The sequence below is a fragment of the Saccoglossus kowalevskii genome, chromosome 10 (assembly GCF_978046115.1).
Source record: "Saccoglossus kowalevskii chromosome 10, keSacKowa6.1, whole genome shotgun sequence".
NCBI classification, from domain to species: domain Eukaryota; kingdom Metazoa; phylum Hemichordata; class Enteropneusta; family Harrimaniidae; genus Saccoglossus; species Saccoglossus kowalevskii.
The window spans coordinates 31,667,521-31,695,027 of NC_140650.1; the positions used below are offsets into that span (position 1 = coordinate 31,667,521).

The window sequence follows — 27,507 nt, forward strand, 5'->3', positions numbered from 1 at the left end:
ACTATCTAGGTTGTTTATATGTTGTGAATTGTTTTCCCATAATGCATTGCCAAAGCATACTTGTCAACAACTCTCCTGAATGTAATTATTAAATCTCACTTTGTGTACCATGTGATTAGATTAGTTAGTCAGGCATGATAAAACTATGCAGACATCTGCCACATCATAACCACCTGCATAATCTCAATCCCCATATTTTCTAGCAGATAAATCCAGTCCTTTTAGTTTATGAATCATGGAAGAAAGAAAAGTCCTTAAATAAGGTTGAGCTGTGTTTTTCACCAATTTTTCTCACATTTATTATCCATGTAATTCTCAGCTACCTTTCTGGCATCAAATATGTACTCACATGATGGTATGTTATTTAACATGGCATATGTTTAAGATAACAGCATGCAGATAGCTGGAAAATTTTGCACTGTTTAAATATCCATAGCATCCTATGATTGTATTACACTTGTGTTCCTTTGGTACCACAAAAGTCATTTTAGCTCATAATTATATGGATTGAAAATTTGGAGAAAAAAAAGAAATTGTGGAGAAAGTGTTAAGATGGGATTTTGTAATGTTAGTCAAGAATCAAAACTTACTGATTGGCTTCAAGCAGTGTCACTTCTATATCTTCAATAATGCTTGGTGTATTCAATGATAAACAATTTACATACTGAGCATTGACCTTCAACTTGGCCTTGACAAGGTTACCTGTAACCTGAATTAAACACATGTATCATATATCCAGTATCCTTCATTCAACACAACCAGCACCAATTATCCTTACATCGCATTCAACACAACCAGCACCCACTATCCCTACATCGGTGCCCGTCGACACCAGAGTTCAATACAAACACACTACTAACGAGGCGCTTTCAGAAGAACCAGCACCCGATATCCCTTCATCGGTGCACACCGACACCAGAGTTCAATACAAACGCACTACTAACGAGGCGCTTTCAGAAGAACCAGCACCCGATATCCCTTCATCGGTGCACGCTGACACCAGAGTTCACTACAAACGCACTACTAACGAGACGCTTTCAGAACAACCAGCACCCGATATCCCTTCATCGGTACACGTTGACACCGGAGAACGTGTTTTACGCAATTATAACACAGAAACAAACAAACTCTTGGTTGGGGATTCAATCACATATCGCATTTCCGCTAGTCGAATGTTTCCCCGTACCACAGTAGAGCACCTAAAAATTCCTACATTAGAAGAAGCTTGCTTTCAAATGAAAGGAATTCGTTCAACTACAGTTGATGTTGTAGTATTCCATCTTGGTACAAATGATTTGAAGAATGGCTTTTCACTGAATTACTGCTACAATGAAGTATGTGATTTGATCGATACCACGAAGACGAACATGCCAAACGCTCAAGTTGTTTTTTCTGAAACTCTATATCGCCATAATAATACTGAGCTAAATGATAAAATAGCAAAGTTTAATTGTTTATTGTGTAATATAGAAACAGAGAAGCAGAATGTTATAGTTGTAAATCATGACGGTCTTTCCTCATCACGTGATTGTTACAACAATGATGGCGTACATATAAACAACAGAGGTGTCGCAAGGCTCGTCAAGGATATCAAGCAGGATTTACGTAAAAGAAATACTTTGCAAAACTGCAACTTTAATCAATCTTCCACCGGTACCTACAATGAGTATAATAAGAATAAACACCACAGAAAGCGGAGTTTTCAAGTATTCTTCGATAACGAACGACGCGTCACGAAAGATCATTATAGAGAGCGCCCTCAGTCTTCTGGTTCAAGAAAGTACTCAAGAAACAACTTCAAGATTAAAAGAACCTTTGCAGAGGAAGAAACGCCAGATATGTTCAATAAATTTATGAATTTCATGAACCTTATTAACTCATTTTGAAGTACAGTGCATTTGAAAGCTTTCCATGGATTAAGGTCAGGTATTCTCTAGTCTGTCCTTTTTAATGTCAGACCACTTATAATTGATTTGTGGCCTACATATTACACAATTCAAAATCTTAAACATGCACTATAATTATTACCATTCCACTCACAGCTAATGATAAATAATTTAAAAAAAAAGATTGTGAGTTAAATAAACCTATAAGCTATGACTTATTAAAATTACACAATTATTTTTCTTTTTCTTTAATTGCTTACCAAAGTTACGAATACAGTTTGTTACCATATTTGTTTAGTACATTTAGTTTTACTCTTTTTTTTACTATTTCTATTTCCTTTGTATTTTGTTTTTTCCTGTTTAATTAATATTCTGCTGTCGGTCATGGTTGTAAAAAAGAGAAACTCTGCCAATGGCATGCAAATATCTTCTTTCAAGCTTGGCAGTTGTAATATTAATGGGCTTTACAACAAGCTATCCAATAATGAATTTTATAACCTTACATCATCCTTTGACCTTATTTGTCTACAGGAAACATGGCTGAATAGCAGTATTAGTAGTTTAGATGCTTTTGAATTAATTAGAAAAGATAGAAATTTAACTAGTAAAAATGGCTCAAAAGTTCATAGAGGAGGTGTTGCGGTCTTGTACAAAGGCAAATACAAACAGTATGTTACTGAAGTAAATAGCAGTAATAATGAAGTTATTTGGTGTAAAATTGACAAAAAACTATTGAACAAAAACAATGACTTGTATATAGTCTGTGTTTATATACCACCTGAAAATCCCCCCATTTATAAAAAGATTGATAATGATATTTTTCAGCTGCTGGAAAAGAACATCACTAATTTTTCGTCCAAAGGTGATGTAATTTTAATGGGAGATTTTAATTCCAGAATTGGCAAAACTGATGATCTAATCAATGACAATAATAATAAACATTTACCAATGCCAAACGACTACATTAATGATCATTTTAAAACAAAGAAAAATATGGATATAAACTCTAAATCTAGTGTAAATAAATTTGGCAGGAAATTAATCGATAATTTAATTGTAATTTAATCATACTCAATGGTCGCACAATTGGAGACTCTGTTGGCAAATATACATGTTACACACCGAATGGTTGCAGCGCTATTGACTTTGGGATTATTTCAAAACATTTTTATAACTCTGTACAATACTTCAAAGTTCACAAGCTATCTAATATTTCGGATCACTGCCCTATCTCTTTGTCTTTAGCCATAAACCGAATCATCTATAATGCCCTGAAAAAAAATACATGTAACAACAAAAATAAATTGGATCCATTACCAGCAAAATATATCTGGGATGTGGATACAAAAAATAAATTCTTGGCCTCTCTGCATTACAGTGAAAATCAAAGAAAGCTTAGAAAGAACTCCCATGTGCTGAGAGTATTGGAGACACATTAAATATAATTCGAAATTACTTAGCTGAAAACTAATTACGCAAATCAGAAAATTAATATGAACTGATTTGAGTGTAAAACTAATGAGGTCTGCGCAATGTAACAGAAAATCTATGTTTCCAAGTTTAATTGAAATGTGATTAGAACCAACAAATTATGAATTATTATTCTTATTAGGGAATTAATATGAAAAGATTTTTACCCCAAACTAATTAGGTTTGTACATTGTCCTGGAGCATCTTTGAAATGGAATAATTAGTACTTTAGATATCAGTGTGAAAGCTTAAAATTGGTTAATTATGCAAATTAGGTAATTAATATGTACAGATTTTAACCCACAATTATCCAGGTCTGTCTATTGTCCTACAGCATCCATGTACAAACATTCATTGACATGTGATGTTTAGTACCTGAGATATCAGTGTGAAAGTTGGAAATTGGTTAATTACGCAAATTAGGTGATTAATATGCACAAATATTTACCGAAAACTAATTGGGTCTCTGCATAATTCTAGATTCATTGAAATGTGATGATTAGTACTTTAGATATCAGTAGAAAAGCTGAAAATTAATTATGCAAATTAGGTAATTAATATGCACAATTATTTACCCTAAAACTAATCAGGTCTCTGCATAGTTCTAAAGGATCTATGTACCAAGTTTCATTGAAATGCGATGATTAGTATATGAGATACCCGTGGAAAAGCTGAAATTAACTAATTATGCAAATTAGGTGATTAATATGCACAAATATTTATCAGAAACAATCAATCTCTGCATAGTCCTTGAGTATGTAAGAACCAAGTTTCATTGAAATGTACTGCTCACTACTTACATGTATATCAAATGCTGACAATTAATTAATTATGCAAATTAGGTAATTAATATGTACTGATATTACCATAAAGACTATCAGGTCTGTGCAGTGTCATATGACTATGTACCAGTTTCATTGAAATGTGATGATTAGTACTTGAGATATCAGTGGAAAAACCAAAAATTGACTAATCATTATGCAAATTAGGTAATTAGTATCCACGGATTATTACCAAAAACTAATCAAAACCTAGCATTAGTTCAGAGCATCTATGTACCAAGTTTCATCACAATCCAATGAGTGGTTCTTTAGATATCAGTGGAACAGTCATAGAACAGCTAAAAATTAGCTAATTATCATGCAAATTAGGTAATTAATATGCACGGATTTTTATCAAAAACTAATTAAATCTGCGCATATGTTCAGAGCATCTATGTACCAAGTTTCAAGAAATACGACTTTTCCGACTATAATAAAGACCGGTTTTTGACCGACTTAAGTGATGCATCTTGGCAGTCAGTTTATAATTGTACCGATCCTAATGTCGCGTACACATTATTTTATAATATTTACTACGGTATTTCATCTAAACATCTTCCAATTAAAACCATTCACGTTAAATCTAAATCTCTTCGAAAAACCTGGCTATCCCAAGGTCTCCTTAAATCGGTCAAAACCAAACATAAATTATTTGGCAAATTGAAAAACAAACCAACTGATATTAAATTGTTAAAAAAACATAAAACCTACAGAAACTTGTTAACTAAATTACTAAAATTGGCCAAGAAACGGTATTATTCAAACAAATTTTCAGCATCCCGTGGCAATAGCAACAAAACATGGCAAGTGGTCAACGAAGTCCTTAATAAGTCTAATCGTTCAACCATTCCACAGAAATTAATTTCAGGCAATTCTGGCAAAATACTGACCACTAGTTCAGATATTGTAGATGAGTTCAATGACCACTTTGTTAATATCGGTCCAAATCTTGCCGCTCAAATTACTAGCTCTGGTGATTTCATTGATTACCTCACTGGCAATTTTCTAAACTCTTTCTTCTTTCATCCTGTAAGCGACATTGACGTTTTCAAAGAAATTATTTCCCTTGACCCGAAAAAATCTGTTGGACATGACAGCATTCACCCAAAACTAGCAAGAGACGCCGCGCACCTAATCTCTCATCCTCTCGCACATATTATCAATTGTTCACTGAGCCAAGGCATTTTTCCAGACTCTCTCAAAACTGCTAAAATTACCCCAATTTATAAAAAAGGACCTACTACAGATACCAACAATTACAGACCCATATCTATCCTGCCTACATTTAGTACAATTGTTGAATCAATTGTTAATAAACAGCTGATTAATTTCATAGAGAAAAAAAGTATACTTATCAAAACACAATTTGGTTTTCGTAAAAAACACAGCGCAACACTTGCCCTAGCCGACCTGATCTCAGACATAGCCGAGAAACTGGACAAAGGTTATATTACTTTTGGAATTTTTATCGACCTGAAAAAAGCCTTTGATACTATAGATCACAATATTCTGTTCCACAAATTACAATATTATGGGATCAGAGGGCTCCCGCTACTCTGGTTTAAAAACTACCTTTCTGTCCGTTATCAATCAGTGAAAATTAACAATATTACATCTACATATAAACCAATAAAGTGTGGTGTTCCACAAGGATCGATTCTTGGCCCACTTTTATTCCTAATTTACATAAATGATATCAATAACTCAACTAATGCTTTTGACTTTCGCCTATTTGCAGACGATACTAACCTCTTTCAGTATATTAAAAGTAACACAATCAAACTTGCACATACTAACAACGATTTTCAAAGAGTCTGTGAATGGTGCAGTGCCAACAAACTTACAGTCAATGTAGAAAAAACCAAATGCATGACTATTAAAACGCCTCATAAACACCTGGGCATTGAGGGCAGCTTGGATATAAATGGGTTTGAGATAGAGGGCGTTTGTTCAATCAATTATCTTGGCGTGTCCATTGACCAGCACCTCAACTGGAAACCTCACATTGAAAAAGTAAAAAAAATAATTGCCCCCAAAGTTGGTATTATCTCCCAGATCAGACATTATGTGCCCAAATCAGTTTTGCTTTTGTTATACAATTCCCTGATTCTCCCGCATATAAGTTATTGTTTAGAAGTATGGGGAAACGCCTATCATACACTATTAGAGCCTATCCTTCTTTTGCAAAAGAAAGTTGTACGGCTTATCTCTTTTGCTGTTTACAATGCACATACTGCCCCTCTATTTAAAAAACTGGGCATACTTGATATTCACAAGTTGTGTAAATTTAAGATATGTCTGTTCATTTATGATCTGAAAAGCAACCGCTATGCCCATACTATCAATGACTATCTCTCCCCTCTACCTCATTTATATCCAACACGACTTGCGTCAGGTAATAACTACTATGTCCCCAGGATGAATCTTTCACTTTCCCAACATACTTTAAAATATACAGCCGTAAAACATTGGAATTCTCTACCTGAGCCAATCAAACAAATTACTAATAGAATAACTTTCAAAAGTTCCCTAAAACAACATATACTGAACACCGTACTTTAATATTTAAATACTAGCTTTATCATATGTATGATACAAATATTATTTGCAGCTAAACTTTATTTGTACTTGCCCACGATTGTTCCACTAATAATATGATGTGCAGAGTAGCGCATTAACAGCTCCATTTTTTTTTCTTTCTTTTTTTCTCTCATTTTTTTTTTATTATTATTATTTTACTTATTTATTTCTGGAGATTTTGTTTTTTGTTTGTATGTGTATATATGTATGTGTGTGCACGTATGTGTACGTGTATATATATATATATATATATATATATGTGTGTATATGTGTATATATATGTATATATAGCCTGCATAGAAATGTATATTGGTTAGGATTGGGCCACAGACTAGATTAGTTCGGATGAACTACCTCTGTGGTCCACACCAAGAAATTATTATTATTATTATTATTATTATTATTATTATTATAAGATTACACCCACACACACACGCATACACACACACACACACACACACACACACACACACACACACATACTTGTATTGCAATATGTTCCGAGGACTCCATTGGATTAACTTTTAATATAGTTGAATTAACTTTTAATATAGTTGCGATATGAACTCGATTAAAACGCGTTCCTATATAGGGTTGCGTTTTAATTGGAGTTTAATTAAACTCAATTACAATGCAATACAATGGAGAATTGCATTTTAATTAAGTTTAATTAAACAAGAGTTGAATATCCCGTGACTGAACATAGAAATGTTTGCGAAGCTTAGGTTTAGTATCGGGGTAAGGTATTATATAATTATATTAATATTAATATAACGTGAACCATACCTTCCCCCGATACTAAACCTAAGCTACGCAAAACGTATTAATAATCGAATTAACTATTAATATAAATTATGTTTTCCGAGGACTATGAAAAAGGTCCTCGGAAGGTGTGTATGTCCTCGGAAGTAGCTATATATCTGTATTTTTGTCCTCGCAACATATAGCAATCCAAGTACACACACACACACACACACACATACACACACACACACTAACTGCAAAGACTCCCATTATGTGCTTTGCACATGGGAGTCAAAAATGAAATTACGGAATTTCTCCTAAAACAATACAAGCAGCCTCTCGGTTGAGATAGCTCCGCTGTTAGTAATTCACATTTCGATTAAAGAACAGAAGATATCATTAGAAAACAAGTCATTGAAAATGACACAGTCCCCGTTAAGTTCCCTTTGTGCTCGTCATATTAAAGCGGAGGGGTTGTGGCGAGCGTGTCCTTGAAACTTGAGTTCCAAGTGGCATATACAACAGATTGTTTATTTACATCAAAACACGTTTCGTGTCATAGTAATATGGCCAAAATAAAAACAGCCGTTATTCAGCCATCTTTGATCTGATTATGAAACACACTGATATGTATGATGTATGTGCCAAATATGAATGAAAATGGTACATAAATTGTGGAAATATAGTAGTAAGGCCAAAAAGTCAGATGGCTGTCAATCGGCCATCCTTGACCAGATTTTGAAACAAATTGTCATGGATATGCATCCTAACATGTATAAAGTACATGTATGTGCCAAATTTGAATGAAAACTGACAGAGCACGTCCAAGATACCGCATAAAAAAACAAAAACAAGATGCCTGCCAGTCGACCATCTTTGATCCATCATGGACATGTATCCTAACATGTATAATCTATGTACCAAGTTTGAATGACAACTGACAAAGCATGTCCAAAAATACAACATTTTCAAAAAACAAGATGGCTGCCAGTCGGCCATTTTGAATCGAATAGCTAAACCACTGCGTGTGCATATGTCCCACATAAGGTACTAGTCACATGCAAAGAATGAACGGAATCGGTCCACAGGATTCTGAAATATGACGTTGGATAGACTGACACAGGGACAGACGGACACATGGACGGACGGTCGAACGGACAGACTCAGGAACTCATGGATGGTCAGGGACATGTATCCTAACATGTATGATCTATGTAGTAAATTTGAATGAAAACTGACAAAGCATGTCCAAAATACGACATTTTCAAAAAACAAGATGGCTGCCAGTCAGCCATCTTTGATCCAATTGTGAAATAAATCATCATGGACATGTATCCTAACATGTATAATGACGTTGGATAGACTGACGCAGGGACAGACGGACACATGGACGGACGGTCGAACGGACAGACTCAGGAACTCATGGATGGTCAGGGACATGTATCCTAACATGTATGATCTATGTAGTAAATTTGAATGAAAACTGACAAAGCATGTCCAAAATACGACATTTTCAAAAAACAAGATGGCTGCCAGTCAGCCATCTTTGATCCAATTGTGAAATAAATCATCATGGACATGTATCCTAACATGTATAATCTATGTACCAAGTTTGAATGAAAACTGACAAAGCATGTCCAAAATACAACATTTTCAAAAAACAAGATGGCTGTCAGTCGGCCATTTTGAATCGAATCGCTAAACCACTGCATGTGCATATGTCCCACATAAGGTACTAGGCACATGCAAAGAATGAACGGAATCGGTCCACAGGATTCTAAAATATGACGTTGGATAGACTGACGCACGGACAGACGGACACACGGACGGACAGACTCAGGAACTCACGGACGGTCGGGGACATGTATCCTAACATGTATGATCTATGTACTAAATTTGAATGAAAACTGACAAAGCATGTCCAAAATACGACATTTTCAAAAAACAAGATGGCTGCCAGTCGGCCATCTGTGATCCAATTGTGAAATAAATCATCATGGACATGTATCCTAACATGTATAATCTATGTACCAAGTTTGAATGAAAACTGACAAAGCATGTCCAAAATACAACATTTTCAAAAAACAAGATGGCTGCCAGTCGGCCATTTTGAATCGAATCGCTAAACCACTGCATGTGCATATGTCCCACATAAAGTACTAGGCACATGCAAAGAATGAACGGAATCGGTCCAAGGGACTCTGAGATATGACTCCGGACGGACGCACGGACACACGGACGGATGGACGGACGGACGGAGACCAAATTATAAGTCCCCGTTTTCAGACTTTGTCCGAACGGGGACTAATGAACAATATGCATAGTATCAATGCAATGGGACTTGCTGTTTTCAACAAGAATTCAAAAATATCATTTTTGACCATAAATGATTGTGGTTTTTAACAAGAAGAAAATATCACTTTTTACCAAAAATGACAAAAATATTCATCAAAATTAGAGAAATGAACAAATTTGAGAGTGGTCCATATGTAGTATCTATATATGTAACATCAAAGCAATTGGACTTGTCGTTTTTAACAAGAAGTCGAAAATATCACTTTTTATCAAAAATGACAAAAATATTCACCAAAATTAGAAAATTAAAGATATCATTATGAAATGAACAAATTTGAGAGTGATCCACATGTAGTACCTATATATGTAATATCAAAGCAATTGGACTTGCGGTTTCTAACAAGAAGTTGAAAATATCACTTTTTACCAAATACGACAAAAATATTCACCAAAATTAGAAAATTAAAGATATCATTATGAAATGAACAAATTTGAGAGTGGTCCACATGTAGTATGTATATATGTAATATCAAAGCAATTGGACTTGTGGTTTTTAACAAGAAGTCGAAAGTATCACTTTTTACCAAAAGTGACAAAAATATTCTCCAAATTTAGAGAATTAAAGATATCATTACAAAATGAACAGATCTGAGAGAGGTCCACATGTAGTACCTATATATGTAATATCAAAGCAATTGGACTTGTGTTTTTTAACAAGAAGTCGAAAGTATCACTTTTTACCAAAAATGACAAAAATATTTACCAAACTTAGAGAATTAAAGATATCATTACAAAATGAACAAATCTGAGAGAGGTCCACATGTAGTACCTATATATGTAATATCAAAGCAATTGGACTTGCAGTTTTTAACAAGAAGTTGAAAATATCACTTTTTACCAAAAATGACAAAAATATTCACCAAAATTAGAGAATTGAAGATATCATTACAAAATGAACAAATCTGAGAGAGATCCACATGTAGTACCTATATATGTAATATCAAAGCAATTGGATTTGTGGTTTTTAACAAGAAGTCGAAAATATCAATTTTTACCAAAAATGACAAAAATATTCACCAAATTTAGAGAATTAAAGATATCATTACAAAATGAACAAATCTGAGAGAGATCCACATGTAGTACCTATATATGTAATATCAAAGCAATTGGACTTGTGGTTTTTAACAAGAAGTCGAAAATATCACTTTTTACCAAAAATGACAAAAATATTCACTGAAATTAGAAAATTAAAGATATCATTATGAAATGAACAAACTTGAGAGTGGTCCACATGTAGTACCTATATATGTAATATCAAAGCAATTGGACTTGCGGTTTCTAACAAGAAGTTGAAAATATCACTTTTTACCAAAAATGACAAAAATATTCACCAAAATTAGAGAATTGAAGATATGATCATGAAATGAACAAATCTGAGAGAGGTCTACCCAAGGTACATATACACCAAGTATCAAAGCATTCAGACTTGTAGTTTTCAAGAAGAAGTCGAAAATGTAGAACATTGACACGAACGACGGACACCGGACGGCGGACAATCACTCATATGATAAGCTCCGCTCGACAAAGTCGACAGCGGAGCTAATAACAATGACCCAGAAACAGCTTCTTCAGATTTAAAAAAAATCATATTATCTCTTACAGATCAAAATGTTAAAAAAATCACTCCAAAGGGTTTTAAAAAGAAAAACAAAACAATACTAAACAAGCAGCCTATCGGCTGAGATAGCTCCGCTGTTAGAAATGCACATTTCAATTAAAGAACTGAAGACATCATCAGAAAATGAACAATATGTATAGTATCAAAGCAATCGGACTTACAGTTTTTAACAAGAAGTCGAAAATATCACTTTCTACCAAAAATGACTAAAATATTCACCAAAATTAGAGAATTGAAGATATCATCACGAAATGAACAAATCTGAGAAAGGTCTACATGTAGTATCTATATATGTAATATCAAAGCAATTGAACTTTTGGTTTTTAACAAGAAGTCGAAAATATCACTTTTTACCAAATATGACAAAAATATTCACCAAAATTATAGAATTGAAGACATCATCACAAAATGAACAAATCTGAGAGAGGTCCACATGTAGTACCTATATATGTAATATCAAAGCAATCGGACTTGTGGTTTTTAACAAGAAGTCGAAAATATCACTTTTTACCAAAAATTACAAAAATATTCACCAAAATTAGAGAATTGAAGATATCATCACAAAATGAACAAATCTGAGAGAGGTCCACATGTAGTACCTATATATGTAGTATCAAAGCAATTGGACTTGCGGTTTTTAACAAGAAGTCGAAAATATCACTTTTTACCAAAAATGATAAAAATATTCACCAAAATTAGAGAATTAAAGATATCATTACAAAATGAACAATTCTGAGAGAGGTCCACATGTAGTACCTATATATGTAATATCAAAGCAATTGCACTTGCGGTTTTTAACAAGAAGTCGAAAATATCACTTTTTACCAAAAATGACAAAAATATTCTCCAAATTTAGAGAATTAAAGATATCATTACAAAATGAACAGATCTGAGAGAGGTCCACATGTAGTACCTATATATGTAATATCAAAGCAATTGGACTTGTGTTTTTTAACAAGAAGTTGAAAATATCACTTTTTACCAAAAATGACAAAAATATTTACCAAAATTAGAGAATTGAAGATATCAACATGAAATGAACAAACCTAAGAGAGGTCTACCCAAGGTACATATACACCAAGTATCAAAGCATTCAGGCTTGTAGTTTTCAAGAAGAAGTCGAAAAAGTAAAACATTGACACGGACGACGACGACGACGGACAATCACTCATATGATAAGCTCCGCTCGACAAAGTCGACAGCGGAGCTAAAAAGAAAAAATGGTTTGATAATGATTACTGGTTGCTTCGCGTAGAATTAAAAAAATATTTCAAAATTACTACAAAAAAGCAATTCAAAAATATAATCAGGAAAAAGAAACATGCCCTAAAACAGTTAAAACTGAATGAGCTAGAAAAGTCAAAAAGTGATACATCTAAATTTTAAAAAATACTGAATGATTTAAACAATGATAGTATAACACATTCAGATAATGAACCTATTTCACCTGAGGACTGGTTAATTTACTTTAAAAAACTGTTAAATAAAAACAACACTGTTCACTCTAATATGAAAACACATCTAGAAAACTTTAGAGACGCAGTCAATACAGAATCTTTAAATGGTCCTATTCAAAAAAATGAAATTAAAAAAGCAATTAGCCAATTAAAAAATAATAAGTCATCAGCAGAAGACAAAATCAGTTTTTAAATGTGGTGGTTATTACCTGTCAGACACACTACAGAAACTTTTTAACATAGAGTTCATGTCTGTCAAATTCCCTGATTCTTGGAATACTAGTCTTATTGTACCCTTGCACAAATCTGGGTCAAAATTGAACCCTTCTAATTACAGGGGAATAGCAATTTCAAGTTGTTTAGGTAAATTATTTAATAGTATTTTAAAGACAAGACTAGTTTCATATCTAGAAAAAAATAATATCCTTTCAAATAAACAATTTGGATTCAGGAAAGACTGTCGGACAACAGACAATCTGTTTATCCTGAAAACTATTATTAATAAATACCTCCATCAGGACAAGGAGATCATCCATCAAGCAAATGATAAAAATAAATCGAAAACATCAAATAAAATTTATGCCTGCTTTGTAGACCTCAAAAAAGCCTTTGATAGTGTTTGGCATGAAGGTCTTTTTTATAAATTGTTGAAAAATGGTGTAAACGGTAATATGTACAAAATTATAAAAGATATGTATGGTGATGTGAAATATAAGGTAAAAACAAGAAATGGTTTAACAGAATCATTTTGTTCAAATATCGGAATAAAACAAGGATGCAACCTTAGCCCAAGTCTGTTTAATTTATTTATTAATGACCTGCCTGATATTTTTGATAATGATCATTGTGACCCTACACTGCTACACAACACACCCATTAATTGCCTTCTTTATGCAGATGATATTGTGATTCTTTCAAAATCCATATGGGATTACAAAACTGTTTGGATAAATTATCAGCCTACACATCAAAATGGCAGTTGTCTGTCAACACAGATAAAACAAAAATAATGATATTCAATAAGTGTAACAGACTCCTTAACAAGGAAATATTCTTTTATGAAGGAAAAGAAATCAATATAGTTAAAGATTTCAATTATCTTGGCTTAACTATGAGCCCAAATGGTAAATTTAAAGTTGCCATGAAAAACCTGAAAAGAAAAGGAATAAAAGCTTTATTCTCATTAAAGACCAAAATTGGATCTGGTAATCTGGACGTGTCCATACTACTGTCACTATTTGATAAACTTATCAGACCAGTTATTGTGTATGGGAGTGACATTTGGGGAGAAGAAAATTCTACAAAATCAATTGTAGAGGATGTTCAGCTTACATACTATCGGTACATTCTTGGTATCTCAAAAAATACACCAATCATGGCAATATATAGTGAATTGGGAAAATTACCTCTTGACTCTTTTATTAAGAAACAAATGATAAAATATGCCAATCGTATTGCAAATTCCACAAATACTCTACTTCAAGAAGCATACTATGTCAATAAAATTATTAAGAGTAAATGGTTTAAAAAACTTGATTTAATATTAAAAAATATAAACCATTCTTATCTTTAAAATGAAACAAATATTATCTCATTATCAAAACTAAAAACAATTGATGAGAAATTAAAAGAAGAGTTTACAATGAGTGGAAAAATGAAATAAATAATGACAATAGGAAAAAATCAAATTCTAAAAATAAACTAAGAACCTACAAACTTTTTAAAACCAAAATTGAACAAGAAAACTACTTAACAATTATGAAAAACAGTGAACTTCGCAAATCCTTAACAAAATTTACACTTGGCAACCACTGTCTGAAAATTGAAACAGGCCGACATATAGGATTGGATTTTAAAGACAGAGTCTGCAATATGTGAGACACTGACCATGTTGAAGATGAACAACATTTTGTCATAAATTGTCCTCATTACAACGAAATAAGATTAAAACTTTACATTGTAGCTAATAAATGTATACCAAATTTTGACAAATTTAGTAATGAAAATAAATTCATATCATTACTAAGTAACGAGAAAATGTCAATTCCTTTAACGTAATATTTTAAAAACTGTTTTAATTAAAGACAGCAGCACCTACATAAACTAAGCCAGTAACACATTCCTTGTATACAAATTTATCTTTTTTTTTAATGCTTTTTTGTTCCCTTACTTTTTATGTAGTTATTTTTCTTTTACTAATATCTGATTTGTAACCCTTTTCATCCCCTCCGGGGGGATGTTGTGTGTTAATAAATAAATAAAAATTACTACCTTCAGTGTCAGGAAATCCACAAAGCATGCAGTGCAGGGATTGGTGAACATGCTGATGTCAACATCAAATCAACTGAAATCTTACCTTACTACAGTATATTGGGTGTTTGAACTGTCTTGTTAATCCACCGTAATGATCATAATGAAAGTGCGTAAGGAAATACACCTTACAGTCAGGTATACTACCATACCGGAATGCATCAACTGTGAATGGAGTGCCTAGATAAAAGAAGAAGGTGATTAAAATATGTGTACAGTACATGTCTGTTAACTTTTCATCAAGACAACCGCAGGTTTTCAGTCCATACAGTATTAGTGTACTCTGATGATACAGTAGTTATGACGTTAACACATTAAATTAAATTATATCAAAACATACTGAAAATTACATCATACATTAGAAAAACATATTGTTTAATATACAGTTTTATGATGCATTACAATACTATTTCTTCCCTGTTGGTGAAGTGACTATTCACAACAAGTTGCCAAGTTGCTAAGAAAAACAATGTAGTATTTGCCACTGTGGTTAAATTTATTTTATCCCAAGCCAGAGGCCCAGTGACAAGATTCCAAATAAACTTGTAGACTTGTAACTTACACAACTGGGAACGGTACATGGTATGGTTGAATATAGCCACATCTTGTAGTAAATAGGATGCATCACACAACTCACATAAAATCATGTTATATGATGTAATTGTTAAATAAATTCTACTAAGTGACAAAATACTCGTAGCGGTACATGAAACACTACACATACTTATTTTGCATACCTGGAATCTTCTTGTAAAAGGGACAATTCCTTCTTGGTCCTTGCATAGAAATGTTGTCTGTGTCTGCCTTCGCTTTTCCTTTCCAACTATTGTTTTGTATTGTACTTTTACCCTTGCTTCTAAAAAGTTTTGTGAAAGCATTAATTGTAGTGGAATTAGTAGCTGTTGGTTTTCGCTTTATGGTATCACCACTGACAGATTGGAAGAAAGAAGTTATACTTTTTTGGCATTTTAACTCCTTTTTAGATTGACTTGAATGAATACTACTATTTGATGGTGATATTTCAACAGCAACATTGTGATGGTCCTCAGGTGAGTTACTGTTACCGGTCCCTTCACTCTCTTGGAGATCTTGCATATCGGGTTCAATTTCAGAACACACTGACTCTGTGTCATCAATAACAATTTCATCTAAAGAAGATTTAGTTTTTGACAGTTCTACACACTTTTCTATTTCCAACTTTTCTACAATGTGGTTTTGTGTGTTATTGTCAATGTCTGAAGTTTGTGACATGAGAACTTTTTTTCTGAATGGTATCTCAGTTCTGAAATTCATTGACTGGTTTTTGGGTGTTCTCTCTGGTTCAATGCACTCTGCTACACTCTTTGGCCAATTTACAAGTGAAGAGAATATATCTTCATCGGAGAGTTCGTCTTCTTTCTCGTTATGTTTTGAAGATTCATTCTCACAGAAAAGCTGTCTCTGTGATTTGCTGACAGGGTCTATGAAAACAGAATAGAGAATAATCAATAGACTCATTTCATACGGATAGCGCTCTCACCACTTTTGCTTGTTCAAAACTCAGAATGAGGCCAGTGGGGATAGAAGCTGCAATGACTAAATATACAGTGCACAGTTGTGGATATAGCTTGACTCTATCATTCAACTCAACAGTCATTCTACTACATGGCTGGGCAATGTACATGCATGCATTTAATGTAGCTTCTATTTTAACTTGCTCTAGCAGTTCTGGTAGATATAATAGAGATAGAGAGATATATTAGAATCATACAAGCAGGCTGTCGGCTGAGATAGCTTCGCCTTTAGCAATGCACATTTAAATTAAGAACTGAAGATATCATTAGAAAATGAACAATATATATAGTATCAAAGCAACCGGACTTGCTGTTTTCAACAAGAATTCAAAAATATCACTTTTCACCAAAAATAATCATCATCAAAATTAAAGATATCATGAAATGAACAAATCTGAGAGAGGTCCACATGTAGTACCTATATGTATAATATCAAAGCAATTGGACTTGCTGTTTTTAAATATCACTTTTTACCAAAAATTACAAAAATATTCACCACAATTAGAGAATTGAAGATATGATCATGAAATGAACAAATCTAAGAGAGGTCTACCCAAGGCACATATAAACCAAGTATAAAAGCATTCAGGCATGTAGTTTTCAAGAAGAAGTTGAAAAAATAAAACATTGACACGGACAACGACGACGGAAAATCACTCATATGATAAGCTCTGCTCGACTAAGTCGACAGCAGAGCTAAAAAGAGCCCTACAGTACTGGTACTACTACAATTATATGGGCAAACTTGTACATTTACAAATGTGGACGCCCCATGAGGGATGATATCTAAGGAAGGAGGAAAAACTTGCACTTGCGTACATGGCTAGAATTTCCCAAGGGCAACTGTCTTGATGCCCAAGGAGTTTGCCTTCGTGTAAAAATTACAGATTTAGTAAATTCGGCATCGAAAATTGATGTCCTATCAACTTCAATGATAAAGCCAGCAAGATCAAAGCCTGGATTCTTTTATAGGCTGACTATTGTCTCTATCAGAGTACACTTGTACTCTTTAAATTAAACACCAAGTCATCACTCCACAGGGAACACTGCATTGGGTGAAGACTCCTTGGAGGCAACACTGCATTTGGTGAACACTCCATGGAGGGAACACTGCATTGGGTGAACACTCCATGGAGGGAACACTGCATTGGGTGAACACTCCATGGAGGCAACACTGCATTTGGTGAACACTCCATGGAGGGAACACTGTATTGGGTGAACACTCCTTGGAGGCAACACTGCATTTGGTGAACACTCCATGGAGGGAACACTGCATTTGGTGAACACTCCATGGAGGGAACACTGTATTGGGTGAACACTCCATAGAGGGAACACTGTATTGGGTGAACACTCCATGGAGGCAGCACTGCATTTGGTGAACACTCCATGGAGGGAACACTGTATTGGGTGAACACTCTATGAAAAGAACACTGCATTGGGTGAACACTCCATGGAGGGAACTCTGCATTGGGTGAACACTCCATGGAGGGAACACTGCATTGGGTGAGCACTACATGAAGGGAACACTGCATTGAGTGAACACTCCATGGAGGGAACACTGCATTGGGTGAACACTCTATGGAAAGAACACTGCATTGGGTGAACACTCCATGGAAGGAACACTGCATTGGGTGAGCACTATATGAAGGGAACACTGCATTGAGTGAACACTCCATGGAGGGAACACTGCATTGGGTGAACACTCTATGGAAAGAACAATGCATTGGGTGAACACTCCATGGAGGAAACACTGCATTGGGTGAACACTCCATAGAGGGAACACTGCATTGGGTGAACACTCCATGGAGGGAACACTGCATTGGGTGAACACTCCATGGAGGAAACACTGCATTGGGTGAACACTCCATGGAGGGAACACTGCATTGGGTGAACACTCCATGGAGGGAACACTGCATTGGGTGAACACTCCATGGAGGGAACACTGCACTGGAGAACATTGTGTGAAGTAAACACTGTGTGGGTGAACAGGGCATAGGGTGAACACTGTGGGTGAGAACTACATGTGGGGAACACTCTGATAGATTAATACTGCATATGGTGAACACTGCATGTGATAAACACTGTGGGTAAACCCTGTATGGTGAAAAATACATGAGCTCTGCATGGATGAACGTTATGTGGGTGAAGACTAGGTAAACACTGCATGGGTGAACACTGTGGGTGAACATTGATGGGGTTAACACTAGGTGAACATTGATGGGGTTAACACTAGGTAAACACTGCATGGGTAAACACTGGGTAAACACAGTGGGTTGAACACTGCATATTGTGAGCAATGTGGGTAAACACTGCATGGGTGAACACCTTATGGGTGCTCTTGAGATTTTCACGGGAAAACTACCTCAAATTCGTTATACTATATCATTATCCACTAAAGAATGAAGTGCGACGACTGTAATATAAAACGGGGAGTGCATTTGTGCCAAGGAGATTTGCAATTGTGTGAAAAATGCAAAAAGAAGCGTTTCCAGCACGATGGTCACTCGGCAATGACAGGCACGGTGGTGAATGCCACTGCAACAGATGATGGTAACAACAGTGAAGCCAATATACTAACAATTCTACAGGAAATACGTGGAATTAATGAAAAGTTGGAGAAAATGGGTGCATTAGAGGCAAAACTTGAAAAGGTAGAAACATCTATGCAATTTATTAACGCTTTGTTTGAAGAAAACAGAAAGAAATTAGAGGAGGTGCAGGCTGCTAACCAATTACTTGTGGAAGAGAACAGAGTCCTGAAATACAGAGTCTCGGATTTAGAATGTAATCATAACGAATTAGATCAGTATATAAGAAGAGAAAACCTTGTCATTAGTGGTGTGCCACAAACAGAAAGTGAAAATACAGATGCAATAGCTCTGAAAATCGCTCAGATCGCGGACAAAAACATCACCATGTCGGCCATAGATGTCTCGCATCGTGTCGGAAAACGAAAGCCGTCGGTTGGTCAGCGTTACAATTCCCCCTCTCAAATTATTGTCAGGTTCACAAGTAGAAGAGCTCGCGATGCTGTGTACAAGGCCCGCAAAAACCTGTCAACCGTTAAAACATCGAGTCTCGGTTACGAAGTTACAAATGATATATATATAAATGAGAACTTAACGCCTATTGGGAAAGCTTTATTTACTAAGGTAAACATCAAAAGGAAACAGTGTGGCTGGAAATTTCTATGGACACATTATGGCAAAATTTTAACAAAGAAAGACGAGAATTCACCAGTTGTCTACATTCCAAACGAAGACAGTCTTTGCAAAATATGTTAATGTGACTGTTTGCAGCGTGAAAAGCTGAATTATTCATGGATCCTGACGTAACAGACTCATTGCTATCCAGTAATTACAACTGTGAATCTTATTCAATCGAGCAATTTAACAACAGTGAGTCATTGTCAGTAAATTCCTTTTCTGCCTTACATTTGAATGTTAGATCCATTAGTGCACATTTTGACGACCTTTCAACTCTTTTACACCTTCTGAAAATGAAATTGTCAGTCATTGGTCTCAGTGAGACGTGGTTGCACAGTAATTCTGACACCTCAATTTATAATCTGCCATCTTACAATTTTATTTCAAATTGCCGCACATCTACTTCAGAAGGTGGTGTTGGTCTCTATATACACAAATCATTGCCTTATACTGTTATTGACTCAGTTATTCTAAGTCATTGTGAGTGTTTATTTGTTGAAACTACATTGGACAACAAACAAGTTATAATAGGTATAATTTACCGTAAGCCCAATACCTCTGTGCAAGATTTCCTTGATAGTTTTGAGCATTGTCTTGAAACTTTTTGTGCCAATAAAAAATGTATTTTTCTTGGCGATGTCAACATTGATGTTGCTAGCAGCAATAATGCGCATGCTGCCTATGACACAGTTCTCAATGCCAATAATTTTCAACAAATTATACACTCTCCAACTAGAGTAACCGAATCAACATCTACAACAATAGATCACTGTCTTGTGAATTTTTTTGATTATTTTATTGAAGCCGGTACCCTAGAGGCGGATCTTAGTGATCATTTTCCAATTTTTGCTGTTTTTAAACATTTACGTCATATATTTAACACAAATCCAACAAATAGTTACAAACATGACTTTTCTTTGTTTAATCCTGAATCATTCAAAGCGGATGTTGCAAAAACGTCATGGATACCAATTTATGAAATATCAGATCCAAATTTGGCCTACGACGCCTTTTACAAACTGTTTAACAACGTTGTCGCTAAACATGTCCCAAGGATTAAAACTCGTTTTTCGTCCAAATCACTCAAAAAGCCCTGGATTACTAAGGGACTGCTTGTCTCTATTAAAAATAAACACAAACTATTTTCTAAAACAAAACGACATTCTGTCAGCTCAATAGTACATAATCAGTATAAAAAGTACCGTAATATTCTCTGTAAACTGTTGAAAGCTGCCAAAAAGTCGTATTTTCGTGACAGATTTTGCACCTCCGCTGGCAATAATAATAAAACATGGCAGGCCATTAATGAAATAATGAATGGAAACATGTGCAAAGCTGGAACCCCTCAAAAATTAAAATCAACCACCAAACCAGAAGAATTTGTTACAAACAGTAAGGATATTGCACATTTGTTCAATTCTTACTTTGTTAACATTGGCCCAAAGCTTGCTTCGGAGATTACCTGTAACACCAATTTTAATGACTACCTTGGCAACAGACAATCAGAGTCATTTTTCTTTCGCCCTGTCTGTGCACACGATGTCTTAAATGAAATTGACAAATTTGACATTCGTAAATCCGTTGGTTATGACGGTATTCACCCAAAACTTGTGAAAGTGGCTGCTGAATATATTGCCGAACCTATCGCCTATATTATAAATTGTTCCTTGTCGAAAGGTGTATTCCCTGACAAACTGAAAAAAGCACGGGTGACTCCCATTTTCAAGAAAGGGTGTGCTTATGAAGTTGGAAACTACAGGCCGATCTCCGTTTTACCTGTCTTCAGCAAACTATTCGAATCATTCACCAATAAACAGTTGTGTGCCTTTATGGACAAATTTAAAATTCTTTCAGAAAATCAGTACGGGTTCCGAAAGCAATATAGCACTAAACTCGCCTTAGCTGATCTCACAGCTGAAATCTCAAAAAGAATAGATGAAGGTTTTGTCACACTTGGTGCTTTTATAGATTTGAGAAAAGCTTTCGATACCATTGATCACAGTATTTTGCTAGCTAAACTACAACAATATGGGATTAGAGGGTCAACTTTGAACTGGTTTAAAACTTTTTTGGACGATCGGCAACAATATGTCAGTACTAAAAACAATGATTCTGACTGTGAAACTATTTCCACAGGGGTACCACAAGGGTCAATCCTAGGCCCTCTTCTTTTTTTAGTTTATATTAATGACATTTCTCGATCATCCCCCCTTTTTTCATTCAGACTATTTGCTGATGACACCAGTCTATTTTATTCCGTAAAAGACCGTTCTGTAAACCTTCACACACTTAATATTGAATTAAATAAAGTTGCTACCTGGTGTAAATCAAATAAATTAACTATAAACATTGACAAAACAAATTTCATGATTTTTCAGACAGCTCAAAGAAAAACAACTATTGAGGGCGTATTATCAATTGATGATTTGTCATTAAGAATGGTGTCGTCAGCTGTTTATTTAGGTGTCACGCTTGACTCAACACTTTGTTGGAGACCCCATATCGATAACATTGTTAAAAAAATCAGTAAAACAATTGGGATAATCTCATACTTGAGGCATTATTTACCAAAATCCATTATGATATTACTTTACAACTCGTTGCTTCTCCCACACATTGCTTATTGTATAGAAATATGGGGACACACTTTTAGCACATATATTGATCCAATTTTTAAATTACAAAAAAAGTTTGTCAGATTAATTTCTTTCTCTCATTTTCGAGCAAGTACCACACCACTTTTCCTGCAACTTGGCATTCTGGATGTGTATAAATTATGTAAGTACAATACATGTTTATTTGCATACGATTTGAAAAATGGCCGCCATGCACACTCTCTGGATCATTACGCCTTATCAATATCACATCCATACCATACACGATCAGTAACCTCTGAGAAACTTGCCACACCACAAATTAATTTAAGTTCAACTAAGAAAAGTCTGACATTTTCTCTTGTAAAACATTGGAATGAGCTCCCAACTTCGTTAAAAATATTAACTTTACGAAACTCGTTCAAAACGGCATTAAAAAAATATCTTTTAACTAATGTATAAATACTTGCATTATTGTAGTATATGTATTAGTATTGTCTATTTTTGTTTTCTTCATTATTATTGATTATGAGAGTTTGTAGTCTCTTTACTTACTTAATTATGTATTTATTTATTTATTTTTAACTTAACAATATAATTTTTTTGTGTATCACTATTCACAACAACGTATATTTTAACAGTTGAGTATGGTTTTGGGGCCAGGGACTAGATTAGTTCTGCTAGAACTACCTCTCTGGTCCCCACCAGGAATAATATATATATTATTATTATTCATTCAGATAAAGTTCCCTGTACAATTGTCTCTTTTTTCTGGTGGAATAAATCTATTCTATTCTATTCTATTCTATTCTATTCTAAATACTGTATGTGATGAACACTGCTTGGGGTGAACATTGTGGGCAAACACTGCATAGGGTACAACATTGCTTGGGGTGAACATTGTGGGCAAACACTGCATAGGGTACAACATTGCTTGGGGTGAACATTGTGGGCAAACACTGCATAGGGTACAACATTGCTTGGGGTGAACATTGTGGGCAAACACTGCATAGGGTACAACATTGCTTGGGGTGAACATTGTGGGCAAACACTGCATAGGGTACAACACTGCTTGGGGTGAACATTGTGGGCAAACACTGCATAGGGTACAACACTGCTTGGGGTGAACATTGTGGGCAAACACTGCATAGGGTACAACATTGCTTGGGGTGAACATTGTGGGCAAACACTGCATAGGGTACAACATTGCTTGGGGTGAACATTGTAGGCAAACACTGCATAGGGTACAACACTGTTGTTGTAAACACTGGAGGTGAACAGTGTGGGTGAACACAGCATTGCAACACATTACTATTGAACAACAAATTTCATTACCTGATTTTACAGTTGACATACCAGATAGTCCATCTGCCAAGTTTACATCTTGTCCTGCATGATATGAAGCTAATGTTTTATGTGTAAATTTCTGATAATGGCTGGGAATTGTAGAAGTGCACTTCAGCCCATCTTGGCATTCTGTCAAAATAAATTAATTGTAATTAATAGAAAAGTTTCATTATGATTAATATTCAACTTCAAACATGGACACTTGTGACATCAAACTATAGTGTGAGCATTCTAACTTGATACAATCAGCGAAGAAAATTAATGCTGGTTCAAGACCGACTGACTTCCTGTAGAACCTGCAGTTTGGAAAACCAACAGATTCATTTGACCAATACATCTGGTCTTTCAAAAAATAGAAGACAAACTTTGAAAACAATGAGCATATTCTAATTTAACCTTAGGCAGTGCTGTCAATTGGGAGATATATATTCTAAACATGCCCTATACTGTTACTACCCTACTTCATTATGTATATGACATGCACCTTTTCTCCAGAATACTAGATCATCTTGGTTACACTCTTGTTATGCTATATGGGCAGCAATAAGGTATACACAGCATTGAATTTCAGAAAGCTTCATCAAAAAAAGGAATATCCAATTTCATTGAAATATCACATATAAGTTTATAATTTACAACCAAATCAATGTATGCAAAAATAAATTTAAGTTCCAAATATATTTTTGCAAAAACATAAAATTTATGGAAAATTATAGAATTAAAATCCATTTAAAATTTGCTGTTCATCATCTGCAATCTGCTTCTGTGTACAGAAACTATGACACACAAGGTACACCAGTCCACTATATCGATGTTTGATAGATTTCATTGCAAAAGCATAGCAATTGAAAAAATTTTCAAAGTTTGTAACATGTTTTCAATGTGCCTGGTGAAACATTATAACTGAAAATGAAAACCAAACACGACTGGGTATCACACAAATTCTGATAGGCTTTATAGTGTGTCGCAGACTCAACTATGAAGGTTAAAATCACCTGCTAAGATTCATTGGCAGGTACAAAATGAAGGTTACAGGTTTAGGTTACCAGTGATTCAGAGACAAGGGGTTCGACCGACCCTAGTTTATTTACCTTAAATACTCATTACCATGCAAGAAATGGCACTTTAGGCTGAGAAAAAAAATATCTGTTTCTCGTTTCCGCGCGCACCATTTTGAACTATGTACCTCAGATGTGTTTTTTTTAAAGCATTCCAAAATGCGTTTGTACTCGCACTTGTCTCATATTTCCCCCATTTTAGCTCAGTATTCAAAAAAAAAAAAAAAAAAAAATCGCCTCACCGCCTCATTTTTAAAATTTCCATGGAACGTGAAACAGAGAATTTTTTGTTCTGGCCTTAATGGAATTACAGACTGTAATGGGCTCTGCATATGTGGTCATCTTGAAAATACTATTGTGCACATGCCCACAGTGGCACACTACAGTTTGATGGGACCATGGTACAAATGTATATTGTAATAATTAAATGCTATATAACAAATTCAACTGTTATCAAAAGTAACCTGCAATCTGAACCTGTAAACTACATTTTGTACCTAGTCTAGTCACTAATGACTGCAACTTTGGGGTAACCATGGTTGAGGTCTGACAGGTGTATTTGTACCGGGCCTGGTTGATGCCGGAATAGTGCAATAAATTGCCATTTGATAGAGAGATGGCTGCACAGCCCTGTTATGTTGTCCCAAACACGAATATGGCATCTGTTACAAAAATCGACTATGTGACAGCACACAAATTTGTAATTGCACAAAAAGTCAGCAGAGACAAGACATTCAATGTTTGGAACTCTCAACTGGCATAAAAATATTTGAGAAAAAAAAACTACTTAATAAGTTGATACGACCATGGAACTAAAAAAAAAACTGTCATAAATTATATACATATTATGAACCTTTTAGTTTCATGATATGATGTATAAAATTTCTCAAGCATAGATCTGAATATTAATATTCTAAATAATTATACCCACTTCGTGTTTAGTTTTTCAGTATTAAGTATTATTAGTTTTGTTTAATGGGCTTAACATAATGTTGCATTTGTCAAACTTAGATCGTGCACTTACATGGTGCCATATAACATGAAAATCTTTTCTCTGTGAAAACATCCCAGCACCTCCACTTGACAATGTGTATGGTCAGCAAACTGCTCAATAGTTCATAATGTCTTAATTTCTGAGGTTTCAGGACTAATAATTACAATCTTCTGATAGCCTAAAAATATCCCATTCAACTTTTAAAAGACTTCACAGCACAGAAGGGGGACTCCCCGGTCGCACCATTCTCTTTGCAAGGTGTGCTCCCTCTTAAATTTTTTATTCTAGAAAAACCCCTATACAAACTAATTTATCTGAAGAAACTTACCTGATATGGTGATATTTGGTGACTTATCCATACATTCTGCAGTATGCCAATTTGGCGACTTTATAAGCAATAATCTGAATGGCATTTGGCAATTTGGGCAGCGCCCACCATATTGTTTTGGTGTGTTTAGTTTAGTGTCGTTATCTGTTGACTCAGACGATTCGAACTTTTTAGAATTGTGTAATTTTCCAGAATTTTCAATCGACTTTACATCCGATGTATGTTTTAGTGGTTTAGTAGTCGGTGTTTTACAAGCCCTTCGACTGGTTTTCCTTGTACTTTGTACTTGGGACTGCTGACTTGCGCTTCTTTTTTTAACTTGACTCCGTGATCGTGCGTTAGTAATTTGTGACACTTTTTGTCGTTTCTGCGACGATGCTGCATTTGAATCAGGTTTACGTGTTCTCTTTAGTGACTTGTAGTCCCAAAAATCGTCGTCGGTTTCCTCATCCTCCATTTCAATCCACTACAACTAACATAAAATAAAACTCTTAAATTTCTGCTTGAAAACTACCGCCATCAGCACTTTACGACCTGATTTTAGTACGAGATTCGCAAACTGTCGCTCGAGTTCAATAAATGTAATTGAACTGTTTATATTGTTTTTTCTACATACTTATGAAGTTTAAGTATTTTCAATCCAAGAAGAAAATTAAACAATATATTTTCCCGTCACATTATGTAAATACAAATCAATAATGTTTTAAACATTTACAATAAAGTGTGTCTACAAATAAATGAATACATATTTGCTCAGAACCTTCAGTGACTGTCAAAATCAACAGTGATACATAAACGTGAGTTACTAGCCAGTACACAGACTAGAATGAGATGAATGATGTCGAGAAGATAAGTATTCTTAGGGAAGCATGTGCTAGTTCGTAGTCGTGCCAATGACAACAGCGTGAACCATGGACATTTTTTTAATCATACGGCTCAGTAACCGTGTACGGCTGAACCGTGGGGTTGTAGGAAGGGCAAGGGGTTTTTAATAATTGCATTTCCCCTCACCCATAACTCTAATCCTAACCTTGCCCCTCCAGTGCCCCCCCCAAATTTAATTGTATATACTCTTCTGCAGGAAACGCATAGTTATCTTGAGGGGCGTATACAATTACATTAGGGGCTGAAGTGTTAGAGTTAGGCGTGATCGAGGGGCCTTAAGGAATTCTTTCCGTAGGAAGTA

At 34.9% G+C, this 27,507-nt stretch overlaps 1 protein-coding gene across 1 annotated transcript in view; it reads right to left on the reverse strand.

Moving 5' to 3' along the window:
* LOC102807098 (DNA cross-link repair 1A protein-like) overlaps nt 1-26,870 on the reverse strand; it is a 43,360-nt gene extending 16,490 nt beyond the window's left edge. The window contains exons 1-5 of the mRNA XM_085504673.1: nt 26,322-26,870; nt 23,930-24,070; nt 15,979-16,701; nt 15,288-15,421; nt 591-709 (exon numbers count right to left, since the gene is read on the reverse strand). Of these exons, the coding sequence (XP_085360799.1) occupies nt 591-709; nt 15,288-15,421; nt 15,979-16,701; nt 23,930-24,070; nt 26,322-26,778 (1,574 nt within the window). The 5' untranslated portion in view covers nt 26,779-26,870. The remainder of the gene's footprint in view (nt 1-590; nt 710-15,287; nt 15,422-15,978; nt 16,702-23,929; nt 24,071-26,321) is intronic.
* Nucleotides 26,871-27,507: the final 637 nt, after the last annotated feature.